Source organism: Hylaeus anthracinus, unplaced genomic scaffold (assembly GCF_026225885.1).
Source record: "Hylaeus anthracinus isolate JK02 unplaced genomic scaffold, UHH_iyHylAnth1.0_haploid 12002, whole genome shotgun sequence".
NCBI lineage: Eukaryota > Metazoa > Arthropoda > Insecta > Hymenoptera > Colletidae > Hylaeus > Hylaeus anthracinus.
In genome coordinates, this window is record NW_026534349.1 from 2,618,793 (window position 1) to 2,642,664 (window position 23,872).

General features: G+C 36.5%; 4 protein-coding genes across 5 annotated transcripts in view; 2 read left to right on the plus strand and 2 right to left on the minus strand.

Annotated features, from left to right (window-relative positions):
- Positions 1-6,928, minus strand: part of LOC128891934 (uncharacterized) — a 30,206-nt gene extending 23,278 nt beyond the window's left edge. Inside the window, exon 1 of the mRNA XM_054151915.1 lies at positions 6,579-6,928. Coding sequence (XP_054007890.1) covers positions 6,579-6,603 — 25 coding nt within the window. The 5' untranslated portion in view covers positions 6,604-6,928. The remainder of the gene's footprint in view (positions 1-6,578) is intronic.
- A 665-nt stretch (positions 6,929-7,593) lies between these two features.
- On the plus strand, positions 7,594-15,939 carry LOC128891929 (splicing factor 3B subunit 1). Of its 2 annotated transcripts, XM_054151907.1 has the most exons (19): positions 7,594-7,848; positions 8,115-8,293; positions 8,380-8,466; positions 8,550-8,676; positions 10,674-10,753; positions 10,844-11,011; positions 11,094-11,310; positions 11,402-11,806; positions 11,878-12,341; positions 12,433-12,790; positions 12,870-13,162; positions 13,242-13,367; positions 13,440-13,661; positions 13,739-13,921; positions 14,008-14,196; positions 14,284-14,459; positions 14,540-14,812; positions 14,910-15,126; positions 15,199-15,939. In XM_054151907.1, the coding sequence occupies exons 1-19, from the start codon at positions 7,821-7,823 to the stop codon at positions 15,355-15,357; spliced, it is 3,951 nt and encodes a 1,316-aa protein (XP_054007882.1). In that variant the 5' UTR covers positions 7,594-7,820; the 3' UTR covers positions 15,358-15,939. The 2 variants fall into 2 exon arrangements, with proteins under 2 accessions (XP_054007882.1, XP_054007883.1); XM_054151908.1 differs by lacking the exons at positions 7,594-7,848; positions 8,115-8,293; positions 8,380-8,466 and adding an exon at positions 10,278-10,346 and having other exon boundaries at positions 8,550-10,009.
- Positions 15,940-17,052: 1,113 nt separating this feature from the next.
- On the minus strand, positions 17,053-21,131 carry LOC128891931 (actin-binding protein IPP-like). The gene is made up of 8 exons (XM_054151910.1): positions 20,974-21,131; positions 20,642-20,859; positions 19,761-20,289; positions 19,508-19,673; positions 19,084-19,427; positions 18,664-19,010; positions 18,377-18,597; positions 17,053-18,308 (listed from the first exon to the last, which is right to left on the minus strand). The coding sequence occupies exons 2-8, from the start codon at positions 20,709-20,711 to the stop codon at positions 18,072-18,074; spliced, it is 1,914 nt and encodes a 637-aa protein (XP_054007885.1). The 5' UTR covers positions 20,712-20,859; positions 20,974-21,131; the 3' UTR covers positions 17,053-18,071.
- A 655-nt stretch (positions 21,132-21,786) lies between these two features.
- LOC128891938 (protein CNPPD1) lies at positions 21,787-23,735 on the plus strand. The gene is made up of 5 exons (XM_054151917.1): positions 21,787-22,011; positions 22,087-22,183; positions 22,338-22,543; positions 22,625-22,753; positions 22,831-23,735. Exons 1-5 carry the CDS (start codon positions 21,967-21,969, stop codon positions 23,566-23,568), a joined length of 1,215 nt encoding a protein of 404 aa, XP_054007892.1. The 5' UTR covers positions 21,787-21,966; the 3' UTR covers positions 23,569-23,735.
- The last annotated feature ends 137 nt before the right edge of the window (positions 23,736-23,872 follow it).

The window sequence follows — 23,872 nt, forward strand, 5'->3', positions numbered from 1 at the left end:
GTGCACGAAATAAGGAACCGCGCGGCGTGCGATGTGCCAAGGTTTACACAACCGAGTCACTCGAGAGAGCAAATGTTCGAAGAGCGTCGCGCGGTCACTTTTATTCTCTTCGAACTTCCCTTCCCGTTCCGCGAAAGGTTTACAAACTTCTCAACCGGTGTCTTCTGAAAAAAAAAAAAAAAAAAAAACATTGCCGAAACAAGAGTAAATACAAGGGCAGTAGACTTAAGTAAATATCCGTCCTCGAAAAATTAGACTCGTAGATTTATAAAAAAATATCATCTCACGGAGAATGACATAGACTAAACTTTTTTATATCAACAACTTATTCGTCCGACGTTCAGTTTCAAAAATAAAAATTAAAAATCACTCGGTACGTGAACCTTCGGAACAGATCGTCAGATTTGTAAAGATCAAGAACGAGTCTTCCGTTATAGATCGACGCGCACGTTCATTGCCAAAAATGATTGCCAGGCACGCGTTTTGTCAACGATGACGGATAATATTTCAATTTTCCCGCCCGGAAGAATCTCGTTCCCGTTTCACCTGGTTCTTCCGCTTCTAAAACCGACTGAACCCGCGTGTCGCCGCACGTCACCGTACAAAAGAGTCGCATTACCATAATCTCGTCACCAGCGTAGATTATAGCCGCGTTTGTGTCCCGCTAATTCCACTTTAAACATTTTCCCTGGAAACGCAACCTTCCGAGATTTAATCCGTTCGTTATATATCGCGTCGCCTCGAATTACGGCGTTGTCGTTGTTTATCTAACCGTGAACGATCATCTGTCTGTCGACACAACGGACCAGAATTAATTACGCGACGCGCTAGAAGTAATTGGCTGATCTCGGTAAGAGCAATTGTTCGTGATCGATGATGTAATTTTCTGTAGAACAGATGGGAATGTTTGAGAAGGTCAAGTCGTGTAATAACGAAATTAATTAACCGATTTCTCTGATAAAAGATTGTTTACCACATCGCTTGCATCGTTACACGCATCTAGCGCCCTGGTTGCAATTGAGAACCAACCTATGCCTAATCTCGTAGCCCTTGTAGGTAATAACGGGTATTCGAGAAAGTTCGTGGCGTTTTGCCGCTAGATGGATTTAACACCGTATACTTTTGTGCATACCAGCATACATAACCTATTGGGACACGCTACGTGTCATTTGAAAGGTTATATTTTATACTACGGATTGAAAAAGCAGATATCAAATTTCTCGATTATAACGCGTGAAATGTTTTTGCATTCGATCAAAAGTCTTTTCAAGACAAGTCATTTGTTCGATCACAGTAGAAATGGGTACAAATGAAACCTCGGTAGGATTTACTGTCGAATTCGTATCAACGTTTCCTGACCCCCCCTTCATTTTACAAAACGAGCTGATACATTTACATTCACAAAACAATAATTACATTTACAATCATTACAACAAAGTTACACTTTACAAAATAATAATTCGATTAACGTAACTCGAGAAGTGGCCAGAGACCGAACAACACCGTGAACATCGCGTATCGCGTTACACCATTCGACGGAATTATTTACATCGATCCATTATCTGGCCGTTGCACGATAAAATTTATTTAGAACCTTCGTCGATCGCGCGCGAAATATCAGCCGCAAATAACATGTTTATCGCGACCACGTATGCACCCGAGAATCTCCAGGTTTCGAAGTACGGATCGCGTCGATCGTTCGACACAGACCGACCATCGAAACCATTCATCTCCCTCGGTGATCCGTACGGCTCGCTACTTTTTTTTTTACTGAATGACGAGCTTCTTTCATAATTTTTCCTTTACTAGGCGTTACACGAGTGTCACGCGTTGAGGCTAACTTATGCGATACTTGACACACTGCGACCGACGATAACGAGCCACCTGGAACGAGACTAACGAGCATCTCACATTTCGTACGATGTATTCTGCCGTTGCAAACACTGTACGCGATGCGTCGGTGTTGGACGGAGTCGGTACACCTAGCTCTCGGGTATGTCTGCGGGTATGACTTGTTTCCGCGAACGTGAAATCGTCGCTGGCGTCCAATTATCGCGTCCCGATTAGATCTCGATTGTCCATCTGACCCCGAGCGATCGCGATTAATACCCGGGAAAAGTTGCGTCAGTGGGTGTCGATATCGTCATCGAATGCTGAGAACGATTAGAAGAACGTTCTGTGGTCCATGCGGACCTCTGGATATGTTCTCTTTCCTCGACGCGAAAATAAACAAATTTGCGTAACATCGGAGAAACTGCTTGCCTAACTTAGAAGCAATACGTTTAATGCTACCCGTGTCGAATAAAAATAGCAAATTGCAACAGGCCTTTAAACGAGCGTCGAGAGGTGGTAGAAAGTCAACGAAGGCTGTTATCATATCAGCGACAAAAACCGTTTAATTACGTAATTCACTCGCACGTTTACCGAACGATGACGATCTTCCCACCGATCGGTACGTTCGAACAAGGCGCATCGTCTGTCGCATTAAATTTGCAAACGGGTTCCCAACGTTGCATTGAATTTCATATCGTCGCCTGGCATTAGCATCTACCGCGTTTCTTTATATTTCTCGAAACATCGTCGTAGCTAAATATAGCTCTCTTGAAATACAGACTTTTGTTGGGTCGTTTCAGCGTCGGTTCATTAATTCGACGCGTACGTCTATTGGATATTCGATGCGACCACTCTCGGCCATGTTTCGCCAAACGCGTCGAGCCTCTTTGTTCTCGTTCCGAAACGAAATCAATCGGCGAATTTTCGGTCAATTGACATGGACATTGTCAAGTTTTCTACGATAACCTGTAGAGAAACCTTTTAAGCATGTACTGTGTTGGCAACGACGGATCAAAAATTCGGTTTCTGTTATTCCCGTCGCGGCCGGATAAATAAATGAATCTACACGCGTAGCGAAAGCAATTTTTGGAAAACAAGCCGGGGTGTTCGATCTTCCTGCACGTGGCAAACGAGATACGCAATCAGCTCGTAGATAGACTACTAAATGTTTACAGTGCTTTCAAGACGCACCTTGTAAGCAAATATGCGCCGAAGCGAAGGCCGCGGTAACAGAGGCGCAATGAGTCTATTTTCATTTCGCATGTGCGATGCATTTGCACGTGCTATGAAACCTGATGATAAAATTAAAGAAACGCGACAAGCCTCCTGTAATAGCTGGGTAAAGTATAATAAGTCTCACTTGTCCGCATTGTCTAGAAAGCTTCTAAAGATACTCTTGAATATTTCGGCAAATAAAACACTGGGGTTTTAAGTCCTCCACGGTGGCAATATATTTAAGAAACGGAACATGATTTGAATCAGTGGTTGGCAAAACCCCAGGCTTCGAATAAATCTGAAGTTTGCCGATATGTCTATCTCCTCTCCTCTTTAGAACATTTTCCAAAGAAAGAAAAGAGACAAACAAATCGGCAAACTTCAGATTTATTCGAAGTCTAGGGTTTTGCCCATCTCTGATTTGGATACATGTAAATTCCAGGTTGGCAACCGTGGTGTACGTGTGAGCCACAGATGTTATACGCCGCTCGGTGGGACATACAAGTCAGTGTTACCAACTAATACAGAACGATTTCCCCTGACGCAAGTTAAAAGAACACCAAAATTTTATTTAAAACCCCCTGAAATATGTTATTTGTTTGAAAAATGTTCAAAGGAGGAAACGAGACAAACATATCGGCAAACTTCAGATTTATTCGAAGCCTAGGGTTTTGCCCATCTCTGAAATTTTGTAGAATTTTTTCTAGGGATTTTTCGGGAAGTTTGCCGATGTGTTTGTCTCGTTTCCTTCTTTGAAAAATGTTCAAAGGAGAAAACGAGACAAACATATCGGCAAACTTCAGATTTATTCGAAGCCTGTGGTTTTGCCCATCTCTGCTAAAAAAAATTCTATAAAACTTGTCCCCCAAAAGTCTCCCTAAAAAAATTCTGGCTCGTACATTTTTCCCCTAAATCTAGGGTCAAAACCTCTAGAGTTGGCAACCGTGTCCGAATTGGCTGTCGTGCGGTGACAAAATCGCGCGTAGCTGAGCCGCGGCAAGAGTGGGGGAGGCGTAGGTTCTATTCGCGCTAACTTCTCGAGATGCTTTTGTCGATTAGATTTATCAATCGATCTTGATGTCGATCTTCTTTTTTTCTTTACCTCCCTCGTTGGCGAATAACATCTCGACGTTGATTACGCGGGCAAAACCGAACCCTCGAAACTTGAAATTCGACTATCCTCGGAAATTAATGTCACGATATTCTCATTAAACTCGAGAAGTTCTATCGCGCGTTCTATACCCGACACCTTAAATTATTGCAAAATCGATACGAAGCGGACAGATGCAAGCGCGACGGAAGACGAAAAAGAACGAACAAGAAAACAAGCAATCTCTCGCAGCGTTTCCGGGAAAGGTACACCATTAACGTGCCGCTACTCATCCGACGGTTGCATAAGTTATTGTTAATGATCGGATGTGTACGGTGCAGGAGGTACGTAGATGGTTTCGCGTGGAGCGCGGCAAACAACTGATTTAGACGGTGTACGTGAGCATTGTGCGAGATGAAAACGTTTCCGTGACGGAATTAGCATGATAAAACGTTGTGAATCGGGATTGAAATACGCGGTCCAACGAACATAAGACGATGTGACGAGGAAGACGGCTGTCGAGGAAACGCAGACGGTCCCGTGGAAATGACCGACGTTGAATTCGCTGACGCTAATTTTGATCGACAACGATATCGATCGCGATAAATGTATGCAACACGCAAAGTGTAACGAGCACAGTCATCTGGTCAAATACACAATGCTAATCGTCGATTAACGTTTCTGTTACGAGTGACCCGTATGCCACCCGTCGCACGTATCAGATTAATAATAACGCAGAAATGCGTGCCCTAAAAATAACAGATCTCTGAAAATAAATCTCGCGATTAATCAAAATCTCTTTATCGCTCGTGTGGCTCGAAACCCCGATAGCGTGGAAACGGACGAGAAGTCCGACGCCTCTTTCTTATTTGCGATAATTTCATTGGAAATTGGTAAAACACGCTACTCTCGACGATAAGCCAATTAATAGATATCGTATTATTTTATCGGAATGTATTATTAAAAGTAAAATGTTTATCTGCATGTTTTGTCGAGGCAGCTTGATCGATCGATCGATCGTCTCCGATGATCAACGGGGTTTAATCACAGTCGACATTGCGGCTACTTATTTGGAGGTTAGCGAAACGTATAACATCGTTTAACATCGTATGGTGTTACCTCCTGTAATATCGCGCATTTCCTATACAAATTTTTAATTTAAGGAAAACATTGTTAGCTGATGTTAATCACGATACTTGTTTATGCAAAAAATGAACACGTTTCGTATTATCAAATTCTGTTGGATAGTAACGTCTAGGCATTAAGCTCTATCCTAACTGGAGTGTGAGCAACTGTAGGAAGAAGTAGAGGCGACGGAGGTCTGAGAGAAATGCAAAATAGGTGGTTCCGATATTATCCTATAGCAAATTTATTGGGAACAAACGTACGCCGTAACATAACCTGCCCGAGCATCGCTCAGCATTGTCGAGTGAGTTACTTTCAGATTCTTTTCCGCATAAAATTCGATAAATACAATATAAATTGAATTGTGACAAATAATCAAATTTAGCTCTATACCAAATTGTATATATTTGTATGATCCAAATTATGGTATGTAAATTATCTATACTATTTCATTATTATGTCATTATTATTAATGTTTCTGTACATAATTAAATCTGTGCATAATTAATCTGTAAATAATTCCTAGAGTGCCGCGAAATTCAAACAAAGAGGAGTCTGTTCTCCCTCCACACATAAATTTGCTATAGGATAGTACCACCGGAATCACTCATCTTGCATCTCTCTCGGACCGGCTTCTCTCTCTCTCTCTCTCTCTCTCTCTCTCTCTCGCAGTTCACACTCCAGTTAGGATAGAGCTCAATGCGCCTAGATAAACAGTGGCGCGTTAAGATTTTTTAACGAAGACGCTAGTTAAATGTTTATTGCGTTGTTTGTTTATTGGTTAATGCGTTGCTGACCATAAACGGGAACCCCCTAATTGGTAAGGTATCGATAATCAACGCTGATATTTTACTCGATACAACGATCACGTAGATGCGCGTACATAAGATTATTCATTGCGAGTCTCCTTCCTTCATCTTTCTTTCGTCAACGAACGCGACTCGTTAACATACACGTTCCCTGTCAAAGTAACGCAACTAGAGAGATCGATTGAAAATTGATTAGATCAACGGCGACAATGATTCCTCGAAGTTTATTTTTAGAAAAAGTTGTAATATCCTATTATGCAAGACGAATCGATGTTATCGATACAGTTTCAAGAAGACGTTATATCTATATTAATTATCAGTCATTTTTATTATTATGGTTGAAAGAAATGCTATCAGTCGGTCGTTATTTTTATTTTCATGTGTTTCGACAGTCGCTAACTCGTTGTCGGTGTTTCTTCGACTATTTGTTTCTAATAGTGGCTGATGACAGTAAACTTTTTGGTTTATGACAGTTAAATAGGAGTTTCTTAATAAAAACTAAGTACCTTGAGAAGATTTCTTCCACCCCATTGCACGATATGTTTATTTTCTTCCGAGTTGCTCTTCTCCTATTCATCTTCATTTTATCCTTGGATCAACCATTGTTTTGCTTCATGTGTGGGTGGAGAAAGTAAGATGATGCAGTGTATAAGATCTCCTAATATCTGTCGATGATCTCGAGCTTTCCGAACAGATAAGATCGGGCCATATAACGGTATAAAAAATGTATATTCTATTTTTAACCCCCTTAAATGTTCCACTGATAAGCCACTACCGCGGAAGTGGACAATTGATAACGACTCGTTGTGATTGTACTCTGTATAGGCGAACATAAGACCGACTGTAACATCAACGGAACATTTCTCGATGTGTTGTTTCGATATCATGGCGATGTACCGACAAGTCGGTAAAAAAAACCACAAAACACTGTAAGTGGCGCCATCTAGCAATAAAAGTAGGAACTTTTTCGGCAACAAACTTGAGCGTTTTCCTGATAGAGGCGCTGATCAAACTCTGAGATTAGTTCTGTCTTCACCACTAGATGGCTATCGAGTTCAGTGAAATTTCGAATTTTCCTACAAGTACACACTAATTATTATTTATGTATTCCGCTTTTCTATATATATAAACACAATTTTACACGATCCTAAACGTAATACTCCATCCTCCAAGCTCTTAATCTTTGGCTTATCTACTAAAACAGGATGAATATTAATTGTCGATAATTCTGGCTCAGTGACGTCATCTAATAGCGAAAACTAGAAACTATTTCACTACAAACATGAACGTTTCGCTACCAGATGGTGATATTATCATATTTTCTTCTCGTGACAATTTTTAACGATATTACAAAGCATTTTTCTTGTATCGTTGCTCAAAATTATATATCGATATCTGAAATATATTAATTCGCGTCTTCCCAGTCTTTAAATATATTTTCATAGCATTACAAATACGAACCCTAACTGTAAATGCGACTTTTATGGGAATATACCTTTATAGTTTAAAAATATTTTGTAGTATGCCATCTTGCGTTGTTGCCATGTCAATGTAAAGATTGGTAAGGAACGGAATTTAGTCCGCTGCTATTATTTTCACACTTAATCGAATGTTATCGTCGATGTGCATGGGCAACCCTTACGTGATGATATAAAGATAATACTTGTCCTCGATTACCAAAAATAAAGTTGGGTGAAATTCTGACAGGATTCTCGAGTGTAACCTACTACTAGGTTTCAACGCTCACGATGGATTCCATTCCCAGAACGCACGAAGGTTTGTTATGGAGTAAATTCTTCGGCTATTCGAAACAAGAATAGTGTATTATGTTAAAATGCTAAATGTCATTGTAATTATTCATTTATTCGTTTGCTGTGTATATTTGAAAGCTCCGATATGTAACAACTTTTATTTGAAATGTTTTGTAACACGGCAAAATATTCTCGAGCGTCTTCGTTCTCTTATCAGTGATTCGCGGTATGCTGTTAATCTTATTAGGATGTAATAAATTGTTGCTATTCATATCTATACATAATTTGTAGATATCGAAGCACAAATAAGAGAAATACAATCAAAGAAAAAAGAAATTCAAAATGCATCGGCGGAGAAAGATCAAGTTGGTCTAGGGAAAACTGGGTTTTACGATCAAGACATTTATGATGGAAGTAATAATAAATACGAAGGCTATGTGACATCCATTGCAGCTAACGATGAAATTGAGGTAATTTCTCCTTATTAGTATTTTTAAATTATAACTAAACAGAATGTTATAATTGGCTTTAATTCAATCTGCTGTAATTCTTTAAGGACGAAGATTATGAACCAACAACATTTAGTACCAATAAGAGACCAGGTTATAATGCACCGGCAGCATTGCTCAATGATGTTGCGCAGGTAATAAATTTAAGAGAGAATATATTGTTAAAATTAGTTATAACATTACTATTAATAACACCTATTTAATTTATAATAATCAGAGCGAGAAAGACTACGATCCGTTTGCGGACCGACGACGACCCACCATAGCGGATAGGGAAGATGAATATAGACAAAAAAGGCGCAGAATGATTATATCACCTGAGCGCGTTGATCCCTTCGCAGAAGGTTGGTATTTTTTTTCCTTCTAAGTTAAGAGTTATGAAACCAGAACAGGTAATTAGATATTAAGTGTGTTTCCATATTATTATTCTTGTTGATATTTTGGAGCAATGTAATGAATCACTACAGCCTTTGCTCCCAACTTTTCTTATGTAAAAATAATAAATTTTACAATAATCTTATATTGTAATATTTATTTTGAACTGCTCCAATTGAAATTCTTAAATATGGCTTGTAATTATGTATTGGTTACATTGTAACAAAATATATGCACAACGAAGCTTATATCACTACGTTTTATAAGAAAATAAACTCGTATTAAACGTATTACAATATTGCGCAAAAGAAAAAGTCAACCTGATTTTAAGATAACAAAACTCAAATTTTATGCATAGTTTTTTTGCAAAGTGGTGTACAGCACAATAGGGGTCAATGTATGTATTAAAAATAAATTAAGTTGACTTTTTCGTGTCAGATAATAACACTCCATCTGTGATTAAAACATGAAAATTTTAATAATTAAATGATATTTTCATTTAATTATTCTTTCCTATAATTCACTATTATTTTTTCCTCGATTCATTTTTGTAATGTAAAACACCAAGTTTTGTCAAAAAAGCAAGATTATAAATATACCAAATTTTGTTTTTTCGATAACATCGCGTTTTCTTAATTTTCTCGATAATTCATGAATAAACACTTAGCGTCAAGATTTCTTTAAAATTAGTTACAGTATAGTTTAATTTATATATCATGCATTGCATCTTTGACATCCTTAATTGCTTAAATGTTTTCATGAAATCAAAACCTGTACACATTGACCCATATAAAATTGTATGTTACTTAAATAAGCCTATGTATATATCGAGTAAAGATATTATGTTGATACTACAGCACATACAAAATACTTTTAATATTTAAAAATGTAAAATTAAATAATTTATGCCATTGACGCTTCATTTTCATATAAGTGTTTAAGTAATTCATACATTTCTATATCGCTGTAATATTACTGGCTACAATAACTGAGGAAAAAAAATGCAACGATTTACATAATTTTGTTAGCTAATTTTAACGAGGTGTACGTAAAATCGTACAATTTTCATTTAATAGACGCGAAAGAATACTTTCGGATAACACCTCAGTTGTTAGTAGTTAATAGATTTAAGATTTCTTTGTACTCAGATTGTGGAAGCAATGTGAAGTAGAAAAAACTGGCTTGAGTGAAGAGAGTGAATGGGATTCTTTCAAATACATACTAATGTAAACATTTTTTTCCAATCTTAGTGACGGTCTGCACATTTGGAATCATCTGCTTACCGAGGATACTATGTCGAAGGTTAAGCGAGATTGAATTGTCACAGCATTACAGTCGCGTCCTATAAATGATACAATGAGACTTTCCATATCATACTTTCAGTTCCTATACTTTCGCTCATCTCTGTTTTAATAGACTTTTTTGTTCACCACTTTAATTTAGAGCTATACGTATATGTCATTAAATTCTCATTGTATCATACGTTTTTCGTGAGATCGTAAATATTGAAAAATAGTATGAGTGATTGGTGTGCAAATATTATTAATAACAAGAATGAGTTGATTTTTAGATGGCTAAAGTATTTTTCGATGTGGAAGACTTGAGCAGGACAGTGCTCCCTATGGCATCAAACTTTCACGTACGTATGCTATATGCCATCTACTGTTGCAGCTCTCCTCAAATCCATTGTGCAATTAATGTGATATCTTACTTATGACTTGTCCTTTTTATCTACCTTTATAAAACTGCTTTATTATCATTTGATTTGATGATATATGCAACGTGGAAATGAGAGTGAATTCAGTAGTTTACTTAGAATATACCAAAATATTCTAAGGGCATTTTAATAATAATATATATTATAATAAAATGACTAGGTATGTTCGGAAGTTTTTGAAAGTTTGAGCATTTTTCGAACAATGATCTAATAGTTGCGCTTTGCGTGACTTTTGATTCTTGATTACAGGTGGTAAGACTCCCGACATCGGTTCTAGGACATACACTGAGATTATGCGAGAACAATTACTCAAAGGAGAAGAAACTGAGGTACGTTTAACTTTTACTTAAGTTTTCTTTAATAACCATTTGTCAAAATAATACAAACATTTGTATAATTATTTTTCCGTTTACTCGCAGTTAAGAAAGAAACTAGCCGAAAAAGCCAAAGACGGGACTTTGAAAGCAAACGGTGAGCCCAAGCCTGCGCCTAAGAAAAGAGGTCGTTGGGATCAAACAGATGATGCTCCAACACCAAAAAAATTGACTGGTTCTAGCGCGACACCGACATCCTGGGATAACGCGGATGTAAGCAGTGAAATACTCTCGATATTACTTTCAATGCGGAAAGGACGATAGATTCGATCATTTATTTCTTAAATCCAATCAGGTAACCCCAGCTGCGATCAGATGGGATGAGACGCCGGGTCATGGTAAGGGTGGTGAAACTCCTGGTGCAACGCCGGGCGTAAGTACGAGAATGTGGGATGCAACTCCAGGACACGCAACACCTGGCGCGGCAACTCCTGGCAGAGAGACACCATCTCACGAGAAAACTGTTTCGAGCCGTAGAAATCGTTGGGATGAGACGCCGAAAACTGAACGCGGTGAGTTTATATTTCAACTTCGATATTCGAGCATTTTATCACAATTGTCTCTGAACTAATTAGGAATTACTATTATATTTATAAAAAATAGAAACACCTGGGCACAGTAGCGGTTGGGCCGAGACTCCAAGAACCGATCGGGTTGCGGGCGATTTAATTCAAGAAACACCTACACCGTCTGCTAGCAAGCGTCGAAGTCGATGGGACGAAACACCGTCGAACCAGACACCTGGATCCATGACACCGCAAACTCCAGCAACTCCTCTGACAACGCCTCATCAGACTTCTATTTTAACACCTAGTGGAGTGACGCCAACGGGACCGAAAGCTATGGGACTAGCTACTCCAACGCCTGGACATTTGATGTCGATGACACCGGAACAGCTTCAAGCATACCGCTGGGAACGAGAAATCGATGAAAGAAATAGACCACTTTCAGACGATGAATTAGACGCTTTGTTCCCACCTGGATACAAAGTTTTGCAGCAACCTGCGGGTAAATAATATAAACGTCGTAATAAAAAGTACTCGATAGCGAATATTTAATTATATATATTTTTATTACAGGGTATATCCCGATTCGTACGCCTGCAAGGAAACTCACTGCTACGCCAACGCCAATCGCGGGTACACCGCAAGGATTCTTCATCCAAACCGAAGATAAAACGGCGAAATTTGTAGACAATCAACCGAAAGGAAATTTGCCTTTTATGAAGCCAGAGGACGCACAATATTTTGATAAATTACTGGTCGACGTTGACGAAGAAACTCTTAGCCCTGAAGAACAAAAGGAAAGAAAAATCATGAAATTGCTTTTGAAAATTAAAAATGGTACACCGCCGATGAGGAAAGCGGCTCTAAGACAAATTACTGACAAAGCGAGAGAATTTGGCGCGGGACCATTATTCAATCAGATACTCCCTCTCCTTATGTCCCCTACATTAGAAGATCAAGAACGTCATCTTCTTGTAAAAGTCATAGATCGTATTCTTTACAAACTCGACGATTTGGTCAGGCCTTATGTACATAAGGTAAATTTGTTACGGATGTTACGATAGCCCTAATACATAATTTTGGTTGCTCTGGATATTGGTAAACATAAAAATAAAATTTGTGTTTCAGATTTTGGTCGTCATCGAACCTTTACTGATCGACGAAGATTACTATGCTCGCGTGGAAGGTAGAGAAATTATTTCTAACCTAGCGAAAGCAGCTGGTTTGGCGACGATGATATCCACGATGAGACCGGATATCGACAATATCGATGAATACGTACGTAACACAACGGCAAGAGCGTTCGCCGTGGTCGCGTCAGCGTTGGGAATTCCTTCTTTACTTCCATTCCTTAAAGCTGTGTGTCGCAGCAAAAAGTCATGGCAAGCTCGTCACACTGGCATTAAAATTGTACAACAAATCGCTATTCTCATGGGATGCGCTATATTACCGCATCTGAAGAGTTTAGTTGAAATTATAGAACACGGTAATTAATTACGCTCAATTGCTAAGCTCTTATATTTTAAAACGTTATATACATATAAAGAACATTTATTAATTTACAGGTTTGGTCGACGAGCAACAGAAAGTCCGTACTATTACCGCTTTAGCTATCGCTGCCTTGGCTGAAGCAGCAACACCTTACGGTATCGAAAGTTTTGACTCTGTTCTTAAACCACTTTGGAAAGGTATTCGTACGCATAGAGGAAAAGGTCTTGCCGCGTTCTTGAAAGCAATCGGTTATTTAATTCCCCTTATGGATGCCGAATATGCCAATTACTATACTCGCGAAGTGATGTTAATCCTTATACGTGAATTCCAGTCACCCGACGAAGAAATGAAAAAGATTGTGTTAAAAGTAAGTGTTATAAACTACGATACCATTAATGTCCGTGATTTCATTAAACTTGAAATAATTGGATACATGTATTTAATAGGTCGTGAAACAATGTTGCGGAACGGATGGTGTAGAAGCGCAGTACATCAAAGATGAAATTCTTCCGCACTTCTTCAAACACTTCTGGAACCATCGAATGGCTTTGGATCGTAGAAATTATAGACAAGTATGTATTCCATGTACACGTAAATTTACAAACGATAGGAAAACCGTAAAGTTTACGATCTTAATTTTGTAGCTCGTAGACACAACGGTAGAAATCGCGAACAAAGTTGGCGCATCGGAAATTATAAATCGCGTGGTAGATGATCTGAAAGATGAAAATGAACAATACAGGAAAATGGTTATGGAAACTATTGAAAAAATAATGGGTAATTTGGGGGCTGCAGATGTTGACTCCCGTTTAGAAGAACAACTCATAGACGGTATTTTATACGCATTCCAAGAACAGACAACAGAGGTTCGTAGTATTTACTTCGATATTTAGTTGGCTATTAATTAAATTTATGCGTATACCATGATTTAACTTCGTTATAGGATGTTGTAATGTTAAATGGTTTTGGCACTATCGTGAACACGCTAGGCAAAAGGGTGAAGGCGTATCTTCCGCAAATATGTGGTACGATATTGTGGAGATTAAATAATAAGTCTGCAAAAGTCAGGCAACAAGCTGCTGACTTAATTTCACGAATTGCCGTTGTCATGAAAACCTGTCAGGAGGTAAACCCTTTATTTTGTTGGTTTCGTTGTACAAAGTACTTCATATCGAGAATAGCAATAACAAAATATTTTTGATCCATTAACAGGAGAAACTAATGGGTCATCTAGGTGTTGTCCTCTACGAGTATTTAGGTGAAGAATATCCTGAAGTATTAGGAAGCATTTTAGGTGCGCTGAAAGCTATCGTTAATGTTATAGGAATGACGAAAATGACACCACCTATAAAAGACTTGCTACCACGACTTACTCCTATATTGAAAAACAGACATGAAAAGGTCAGGATTGTTTCTATAAAAATACATGTCTCTATAAAATATAATTTAAACGTACACGATTCTTAACACCAAATTTTTGTTCTTCAGGTACAAGAAAATTGTATCGATCTTGTAGGTAGAATTGCGGACAGAGGTCCTGAATACGTATCCGCTAGAGAATGGATGAGAATATGTTTCGAACTTCTAGAATTACTTAAGGCTCATAAGAAAGCGATTAGGAGAGCTACAGTAAATACCTTCGGTTACATCGCAAAAGCGATAGGGTAATTATATATTTAAATACATTTCTATTATGCAATACGCTTCGATAATTCCTAAATCGATGAATTGTTTTTTTTTATAGACCTCATGATGTGTTGGCAACACTCTTAAATAATCTAAAAGTACAAGAACGTCAAAATCGCGTGTGTACTACGGTAGCTATAGCTATTGTTGCTGAAACTTGTAGTCCATTCACGGTACTTCCTGCATTGATGAACGAATACAGAGTGCCCGAATTAAACGTGCAAAACGGTGTTTTAAAATCTCTGTCCTTCTTATTTGAATACATTGGAGAAATGGGAAAGGATTACATTTACGCTGTTAGTCCACTATTGGAAGATGCACTCATGGACAGGTAAAACAATATTCGTAACGATATTTACTACTTTCCACCCACGGACTCGTAATTATTGTTCTTATTCTTCTTATTATTATTATTATTACTATTGCAGGGATTTAGTACATAGACAGACCGCATGCGCTGCCATTAAGCACATGGCATTAGGTGTTTACGGATTCGGTTGCGAGGATGCACTGATTCATTTATTAAATCATGTATGGCCCAATGTGTTTGAAACCTCGCCACATCTAGTACAAGCATTTATGGACGCTGTGGATGGATTACGCGTTGCACTTGGGCCAATTAAAATATTACAATATACCTTACAGGTATGTAATTTGTGTGATTACGTTGGTCCTTTTAATTGAAATCTTAGAATAACAACATTTTTCAAATTGCAGGGATTATTCCATCCGGCGCGAAAAGTACGCGATGTATATTGGAAAATTTATAATTCTCTTTATATAGGTGGACAGGATGCTCTCGTAGCTGGTTATCCCCGAATTATGAATGATCCAAAGAATCAATATATTAGATATGAACTGGACTATGTTTTGTAATAGTTTATGCAAATGATGTGTACCATACATTTATATAATCTTCACGAAAGTTAGGATCATTCGCTTATAATTGTTTACAAAATCTGCTAAATAGTTGTATGTAATATAACACATAAGATAGACACTGCAATGAAATTTGAGGGTATTTATTTCTTGGACTACTCTAATCAAGTTACACGTAAATCACGTTCAATTAAAGACTTGCCCGATGATGTGTCAGTCCTTATACGAATAAAAAATTTCATATCATAAACGATATCGAATTCATTTTGTAACATTCTTTTCAATATCTATTTGAGTTGTTCCTATACAATTGATTAATATATCAGTAAAATGGATATGTAATTATTTTAATATCGCACAAAATATTTCTAATTTTAGCAGTGGCGTTTACGAAAAATTTGATTAATGTATAATTAAATAAGGATAATGGCAATGTATTTTCAAAAATTTATTTTTAATTTCTCAAGACAGTTCATTATTTAATAACGCATAGTGTGTAAAACGTCCACGCATTGAACTTATGTATGTACATTACAATTTTTAAGTATCATTGGAGAATACAGTCATGGTTGTTTTGCATATTTTTTCATCTATGAAACATTTATATATTTATCGGTCGTAGCAATTTTTGTATAAAAATTGTATGGAAAATGTCTGCATCTCCAAATAGACTGTTTGAAAAACTAAGATAAGTACGTATGCATAGTTATATAAACGCATACATATCGCTGAATTATTTATAACGTCTCCCAATTGTTTATGAATTGAATACAATTCCTTCAGTGTCGGCCCTGACGAGTCTAACACCAGCTACTCTTATGCATACTTTCAAATTGAAAACCAAGCAAAATTTATAATTTAAGCTCTCGATATCGTTAAAACATTTCATTTACATGCAAAGGCCATTTATCTAATAGCACACTTCGTAACGTATACGTATACATACATATCCGTAAAACATAACAATAAGAAATAGATCTCTTACAGATACGACAGGGTAGTTAAATAAAACTGAATCTTTCCCACAATATATTACTAAACGAAGATCGTGAATAAAGACAACTACTAGATAATATCGAACTATATGATTAAAATTAAGTATTTGTATGTTTGCAACAAACATACCATAAATGTAAATTAACTTACGACTTTTGACAAAGTAAAGTTAAATAATAATTAATAAAGCTATTAATTAAAATATTATATTTTAATATAACAAACCATATAATTTTTCTTGTATTCTTTTCCGTACCATGTAAATGGTATTTTATGTATATTTCGAATATATAAAGTGAAAGTAGCCGAAGTAAAACATAATACAGGCTATTAGTCTATTAATTATCCATATTAATAATTAATATGTAATTTTACATAAGTCATTTGTTACAAAAAGATACTTTGGTATAGGAAGTACATAGAGTCGTTACTTGATGTAATAGATTTTGTTGCTATATTGAAAACGTAAAAAGCAGCTGATTATAGAATCACATTGATCCAATATGTACACTTTGTAAAAATGATTTTCCAATTAAGTACTCGTTATTATTACTGTTTATGAATTTGCAAGTGCAATTTATGTACTATGAGGAGCAACTCTTATTAACCTTTTGAAAACATACTTTTCGCCTATCTATATTTTTTCTACCGTTTCAGGATTCTTAGTACTAGAATTTAAAACTGACTTTCTGAACATTACGGTATATAAAATGGAGATTTTTAATTTTAATTCCAACACAGCACCAGACACACTTTTAAAAACTGAAATTTAACTGCAACAATACTTTTCTATAAAACTTATTAATATAAGATACAATCGCATCGCTTACAAATATTACCGATTCCATAAAACAAGATTTAACGATATGAAAAACACTTTTACGAAGTTTTAAAAAACAATTAATGAAGTAATATCATCATAGTATTAAGTATTTTTAATCCTTACACCAGTAAAAATTAATGACTAATGAAACATACATGCACGGTTATAGCAAAAAGTATCGATTAAAAAAAAAAAGTATTGATAAATATCACAAGCACGCGTAATTGTAATATACAATTCTCGATGAAAGCTAGATATAACTCACTTGCATTCTCCGCTAGGAAATGTCTTTTTACACAAGTTACATGAAAATATGCTTTCCATGTATCTCGTTGTAGCGTGATCAAATTTACAATAGAATATCATATCTTGTATTCTCGATAACTTTGGTAAATGACTATAGAATGTGAAGGTTCTCAGTCATTGCTACAACTAATAAAATTTGTTATGTTAATAAGTTTTTAAAAGGTTTGAAAGCCATACAGTACTAATTCCTTTAGTAAATATGTATAATGAACATCCCTTACAGAAGATAACGCTGTACCACTCTTACAGTGAAACGTATCCCTTTTTTTTCAAATCCTGTTGCATTTTATGCTCGTTAAAAAACGCAAAAAAAATTCCTGTTGAGGTTTAAATAGTTTACAATTGTTGATCTATAAAAAAATACATCCTAGCTCATATGCGTTTAACCATGGTTGTATACGCGACATAAAAGACGATAGTCAAAAAACGTATGTTTCTTGTTTGATATCATATTTTAAGACCAAGTAATTTTAAATAGATGCTCGAATATCATTCTGGAATGCGAAAAGAAACGCATATGAATATAGCGATATATAAAATATGCTCAACACACTGCGTAGGTTTCTTAATGTCGAAAAGATTTCAATCAAAACGGTGCAACAATTGCCGCTGCTTCACCCCTACTTGTCGGCAGCGAGGCACATTCGTGCCATTTATTCGAACGGGGATCGTAACATTCAACAGTGGAAATAGTAATTTGCATTCGATAAAAATTAATTTCCTGAGATTGATCACCCCCTATAACGTACAGTCGACTATCGGCTGCTGCAACCGCGGGATACGATCTGCCTATGTTCATAGGCGCAACGGTACTCCATTTATTCTGGAACACAACAAACGATTTAAGTATAATAGATCTGGAAACATAATTATTAATTATGTTATAGTTACCTTTTCAAAAGAATATCGTTCAACGGATGTTAATACTTCCTGATTCTTGTTAGTACCGCCTACAACATAAATGTATCCGTCAAGAATGGTGATTCCCATTTGCGAACGTGGGGTGAGCATCGGAGCTAAATAAGTCCATTCTCGAGTCACTGGATTATAACTCATTACATCTTGACGATGTCTACTCTCTTGCGTACACCCGCCCACTATGTATATTAATCCTACACAAATCGTTAACAATATAATATCGTTTTTAGAGACATTATTATTTTAATTATTCGACTTGCCTTCGTAAGCAACTACTCCCATACTAAATCGAGGTTCCGGAAGTTGTCCATCGAGCGTCCAAGAATCGGTTATCGGATCATATACTTCTATCGATCCACCAAAATCTTTGCCTACCCAACCACCAAATGCGTATAAGCTATTATCCAAGGCACAAAGTCCAAATTCACACCTAGATTCTTCCATACAGGCAATCGAAGTCCACACATTATCACGCGGATCGTAACATTCGCAATTGGCAATAATGCATGATTCGAGTTCCCCGCCGACAACGTACACTTTACCATCTAGCAATGCCACGCCTGGTAATATGCGTCCTATTCTAATTGGTGCTACTTCGCTCCATTCGCTATAAAAACAAACGTAGTTAGACACAAATAGTTAATACAACGTTAATATAAAATTAGAAAGTAAGTATATACCCCGTAAATGTGTCATATTTCTCGATCGTTTCGTAAGTGCTTTCAGCTGCTCTGCCCCAACTGTCCGAGTGTTCGCGCCTTGATCCACCGATTACTAAAATGTTCTTCTTTGCGCAAATTCTAGGTTTCGCGTGAAGAGGCACAAGACATCCTTTGTTCGATACTAAATCTTTTTGTATAGATCTTAACGCAACAATCAGACTTGCATCTTTACATTCCAAAATAACGTGTTCCAATCTCGCTAATGAACACAGTCGTAAACGTACGTGACGTAGTATGTCGAATACATAACATCTTCTTGTTGGTATATCATGGACAATCCAATTATACGCAGCTTGGAAGACCTATCGCATAACAAGATTTCATCCGTTATAAACGAAAGTTGTCCAGAGTACAAACTCTCAAAAATCTCAAAAATAGAAACCTGGAATTCGGTATCGATATGAATGTAATCGCTACTGAGAAAATGAACAAGATGTTCTTTCTGCAGATCCAAGAATTCTTCCTCTTGAGATACTTGAGGGAAGTTGACTTCTATAAAACGTAGGGCGCTCCCCAAAAGATCCGATCTGTGATGTGCTTCCGCAAATCTGTTTAATACAAACATACTTAATAAGTATACACAATATCATTTTCTACAGATTTAATAATTTCTTTCTCGATCTTATTACTCCCACCTATAAATTCCAAGCGCGTTCGAATAGTGAAGTTGTTGTTTTAAGTAGGTAATGCAACCGGATACTACTTCATCTAGTTCTAACATATCGGCAGCTGCGAATAATTCCTGAACATTGTCTTGAGTAATATCCACGTTCCCTGTGTAAATGAAGTCTACCAAAAGAGCAAGAATATCAGCCGATACAGAATGAATTTCTACTAGCTCTTGCTGTTCCTCGACGAGACCACCGGTGAACATAGCGTTAAAATATGCGCTTCCCGCTGCCAAAACCGATCTATGCGCTCTAATAACGCTACCGCCGGCGACCAGACCAACATCACTAAACTGATTCTTCAATCTTTGGGCGTTCAAATTCTTTAACACTTTGGGAGCATATTGCCCCACAGCGTAAACGACATTGGAAACATCGGATGATTGTTTTACAACTTGTGTCGCAAAACCCATATTATTACAGTTATGGCCATTCTTTATTGGTGGCACTGCGCCATCCGCCATGAAACCATCAAGTTGTCCTTTATCTGCAGTTCCTAAGAAGTGATAAACAATAAAAGCTTTGTAATTATTATATGTTGTAAGTTATGAGCGAGTAATATCTTCTGTTCTAGGACATTCAACGATATACTCCCTCTAACAGAAGGCTGTTGAAATCAATGAGGTCAGCGCTAATATAAATAGTTACTAAATGATATTTTCCATTTTCGTATATATATATATGTTTTATAAAAAAAATAGATATACATATTAGGAGCTCGAAAACAAATTGTATTAATATGTACGTCTTTGAATCTCTAATCACTTTCAGTAATAAATATATGATAGTCACAGTTAGTTAGAAAAAGTAAATGGATAGTTTAATTAATTAGAAGTTAAAATACTTACGACATAAACGCGAAAGCACCTTATAGACGCTATGGAACGATTTAGTGTTACTTTTCCCTTTTAAACGCATCACTACCACCGCATTTTCACGTGGTTTGTTATTGGCAAATACAACTTTCCGTTCGGTTCATTCTTTTTTTTATCCTGCCAATTAGTCACTAATTCGGTAATAAGAAATCTGACATATGTCAAATAACCTGTTTAGTGTATGAAAGTAGCTGCAAAAGAATCGCTAATAAATATGTATACACGCACCACACCTAAAGAAGAATTGACGAGCCTACAACTCGCGAATCGCGCGTTAGAAATATTTTTATCGAACGTCAAACTACCTTGCTCTTCTTGAATTTTCTAAAGAAAGATTAATCCTCCTTTTTTCTTTCTATTTATTTAAATTCAAGCTTTTTGTTCGTTCGGTTTACACCCGTTCGATTTTGGTAATTCAATTATGAGTTCATTGCCTCGCAGTCATGCCAACAATGGAAATATACACGATGGTAGAATTGTATTCATCGTCAGCGATGTAGCTAAGTATATTAGTCCCTAAGCAAGGAATTATTTTTAAGTTTTTATTTATGTTACGATAGATATTATATTTAATGAAATTAATATTACAGTAAAAAAAGTAAAAACATGTGGTAGCAGGGACTGCCTTTATGGACTTGTTTATGAACTTTGACAAAGTAGGCTCCTCGTTTATGTAATTTTTAAGTGTTATTAAGATGAAAATAAAATCATTTCTACGTTCTTATTTGACATTTCCTCGACGCAAATACAATTTTATTATTGTTTAGCTTGAAAAATATATACATATATTATGTTAATCGAAATTTCGAATCAGCTGATCAAGCTGATTTCTATTTGTGGTCAGGGCCGGCGTTAGGGCGCGTAACCGTACGGGGCGCCAGATTTTTAGGGGCGTCACAGTCCGGTGTCCTTAGTATACGAATATAGTATAGCTGCTATATATTGTAGTTTAACAATCTTTACAATCTAGCTAAAGATTCATCGTGTGACATTATTACCTTGTCTTCTTTTCTTAAAAATTTTAAGCCCCTGAAGGGGCGCCACGATAATCTTGCTCGGGGCGCCAATATTGCTAAAACCGGTCCTGTTTGTGGTGGTACGAATGATATTCTACTTTTAGCCCTATTCATTATGTACAGCGAAACATAAATCATCACGTTTTTCTTAAATCAAGATTTTCTATACTGTTACTTCGTATACAATATTTTTCAAATAAAAAAATTGTTCGTCGCTTCTGTTTTTCAACGTATACACTCGAAATTACACGGAGAATCTGTTCGGTCCGTTGCTATTCTAATATGACGAATATTTCGAGAAGGAGAAAAGCCCCAGCAAAACTCAAGGTAGGGCAGCTGTTTATCACGTTTTCGAGGAAACCAGGAGAGTTGTTTTTTATTTATTTATACATCTGATTACAGAGCATGGGCAATCACGACGAGTTTTTGAATCGTATATCGAAATCACTTTATTATTCGAAATTACCGATGACTGATTGTCTCAGCTTGCCTGTTACTGGTTAGTACGATAGCATTTAAATTGTTACTTGTCGTTTAGTTGAAATGTATCATATACTGCTTAAAAAATTCACCAATTATTCTTTTACAAATATTACGTAATTAATTAAATATTTTCTAATACGACCGATTATGTAATTAAAATTTATTCTTAGAATTGGCAGCGGAACTTTTCACAGAAGCTAAGAGCGGTCACACGCTAGAACGACTAGACGTGGAAGAAGCAAGTAGAATCTCTAGAAATGCGTGTGTTTCGCCGTGTTCTCTTGTCTTGGCTTTGTTATACTTGGAAAGATTGAAAGATTGTAATCCGGAATACTTGCAGCGAGTTGCACCTTCTGAGTTGTTTCTTGTTTCTTTGGTATTGTTGATTTCTTTTATTCCATTGTATTACTTTGAAAAACGTGTTGTTACTAACAGTGTAATACTGTACATTTTATAGATGGTGGCTAGTAAATTTTTGAACGATGAAGGAGAAGAAGATGAAGTTTTCAATACCGAATGGGCACAGTCAGGTGATTTTAGTCTGTCGCATATGAATCAATTAGAAAAAGATTTTCTCAATGCTATTGTAAGTATCACCATTTTATAATAAATAGCTGTTACCATTTATCGATAGTTACAAATTAAATTCTGTTAATTATTTAGGATTGGACCGTCTTTGTTCACAATCAAGATTTTTGGGAAAGACTACAGAGACTAGAAAAAGATATAGCCTACAAAGAAGCACAAAAAAGGGGCTGGTTCTCGTATACAGAATTAAGTTGTCTAATGAATTCAATGCAATTGTTAACAGTGGCACATGCGGTGGTAAACGTGTCGTCTATTTGTTTGGCAACGTATACCGCGGGAATAGTCACACTGTTGGGTTCCGCTTTAGTTGCTAGCTATTTCCCAGGAACGATACTTAGCCCGAGGCAAACTACAAATTCTACGGATATTTCGAAAATAGATTTGAATCCAATAATGGATGTCCCGTCTACGGCCATTGAAAGTGTATCGGAAAATGTTTTAGCAACAAATTTTATGCCTACTTTGTTGAATTGCAATCAAACTCAACAGGATGGCGAAAATATCGAGTCGAAAGAGTTCGTAAACGAGGGCTGGAAGTGGTGGTTAAATTCCGTTATGATCTGGTTACCGGAATATTCAGGCTTAGACTCGAAAGAAACATCGCATGCGATAAAAGATGAAATTGGACTTACGGACACATCGATAACTACGAAATTTGTACTCGATGCCACTACCTTAATACAGGATACAGAGGAATTTATAATGGATATGAATTGGAAGCAAATCCTGGGTATAGATTTAAATCTTCGTTTACACGATTGGAGGTATTACACGAATTATGTTACAAAAATAACTCTTGGTCATCAGCACTGAGGATTGAACATCTATATTTTTTAAAATTAATAAAACGTAACGTATTTAGTAGAAGGATTTACAAAAAAGGAATATATATTTTTTGTACTAACTTGTAAACTTACAAATGACTTCTATACTAACAAAGTAATTTTTTCAATAAATAATATGATATATACATATATATATATATACAAGTGCATTATTCATTAAATTACTACCAGAACCTTCAAACCGTGATATAAATTTTACGGAGATTCTCGAATCTAAATAATAGAAGGAATTATAAAAAATATAAAGCACCAATGGTGCATCTATTGCTAAT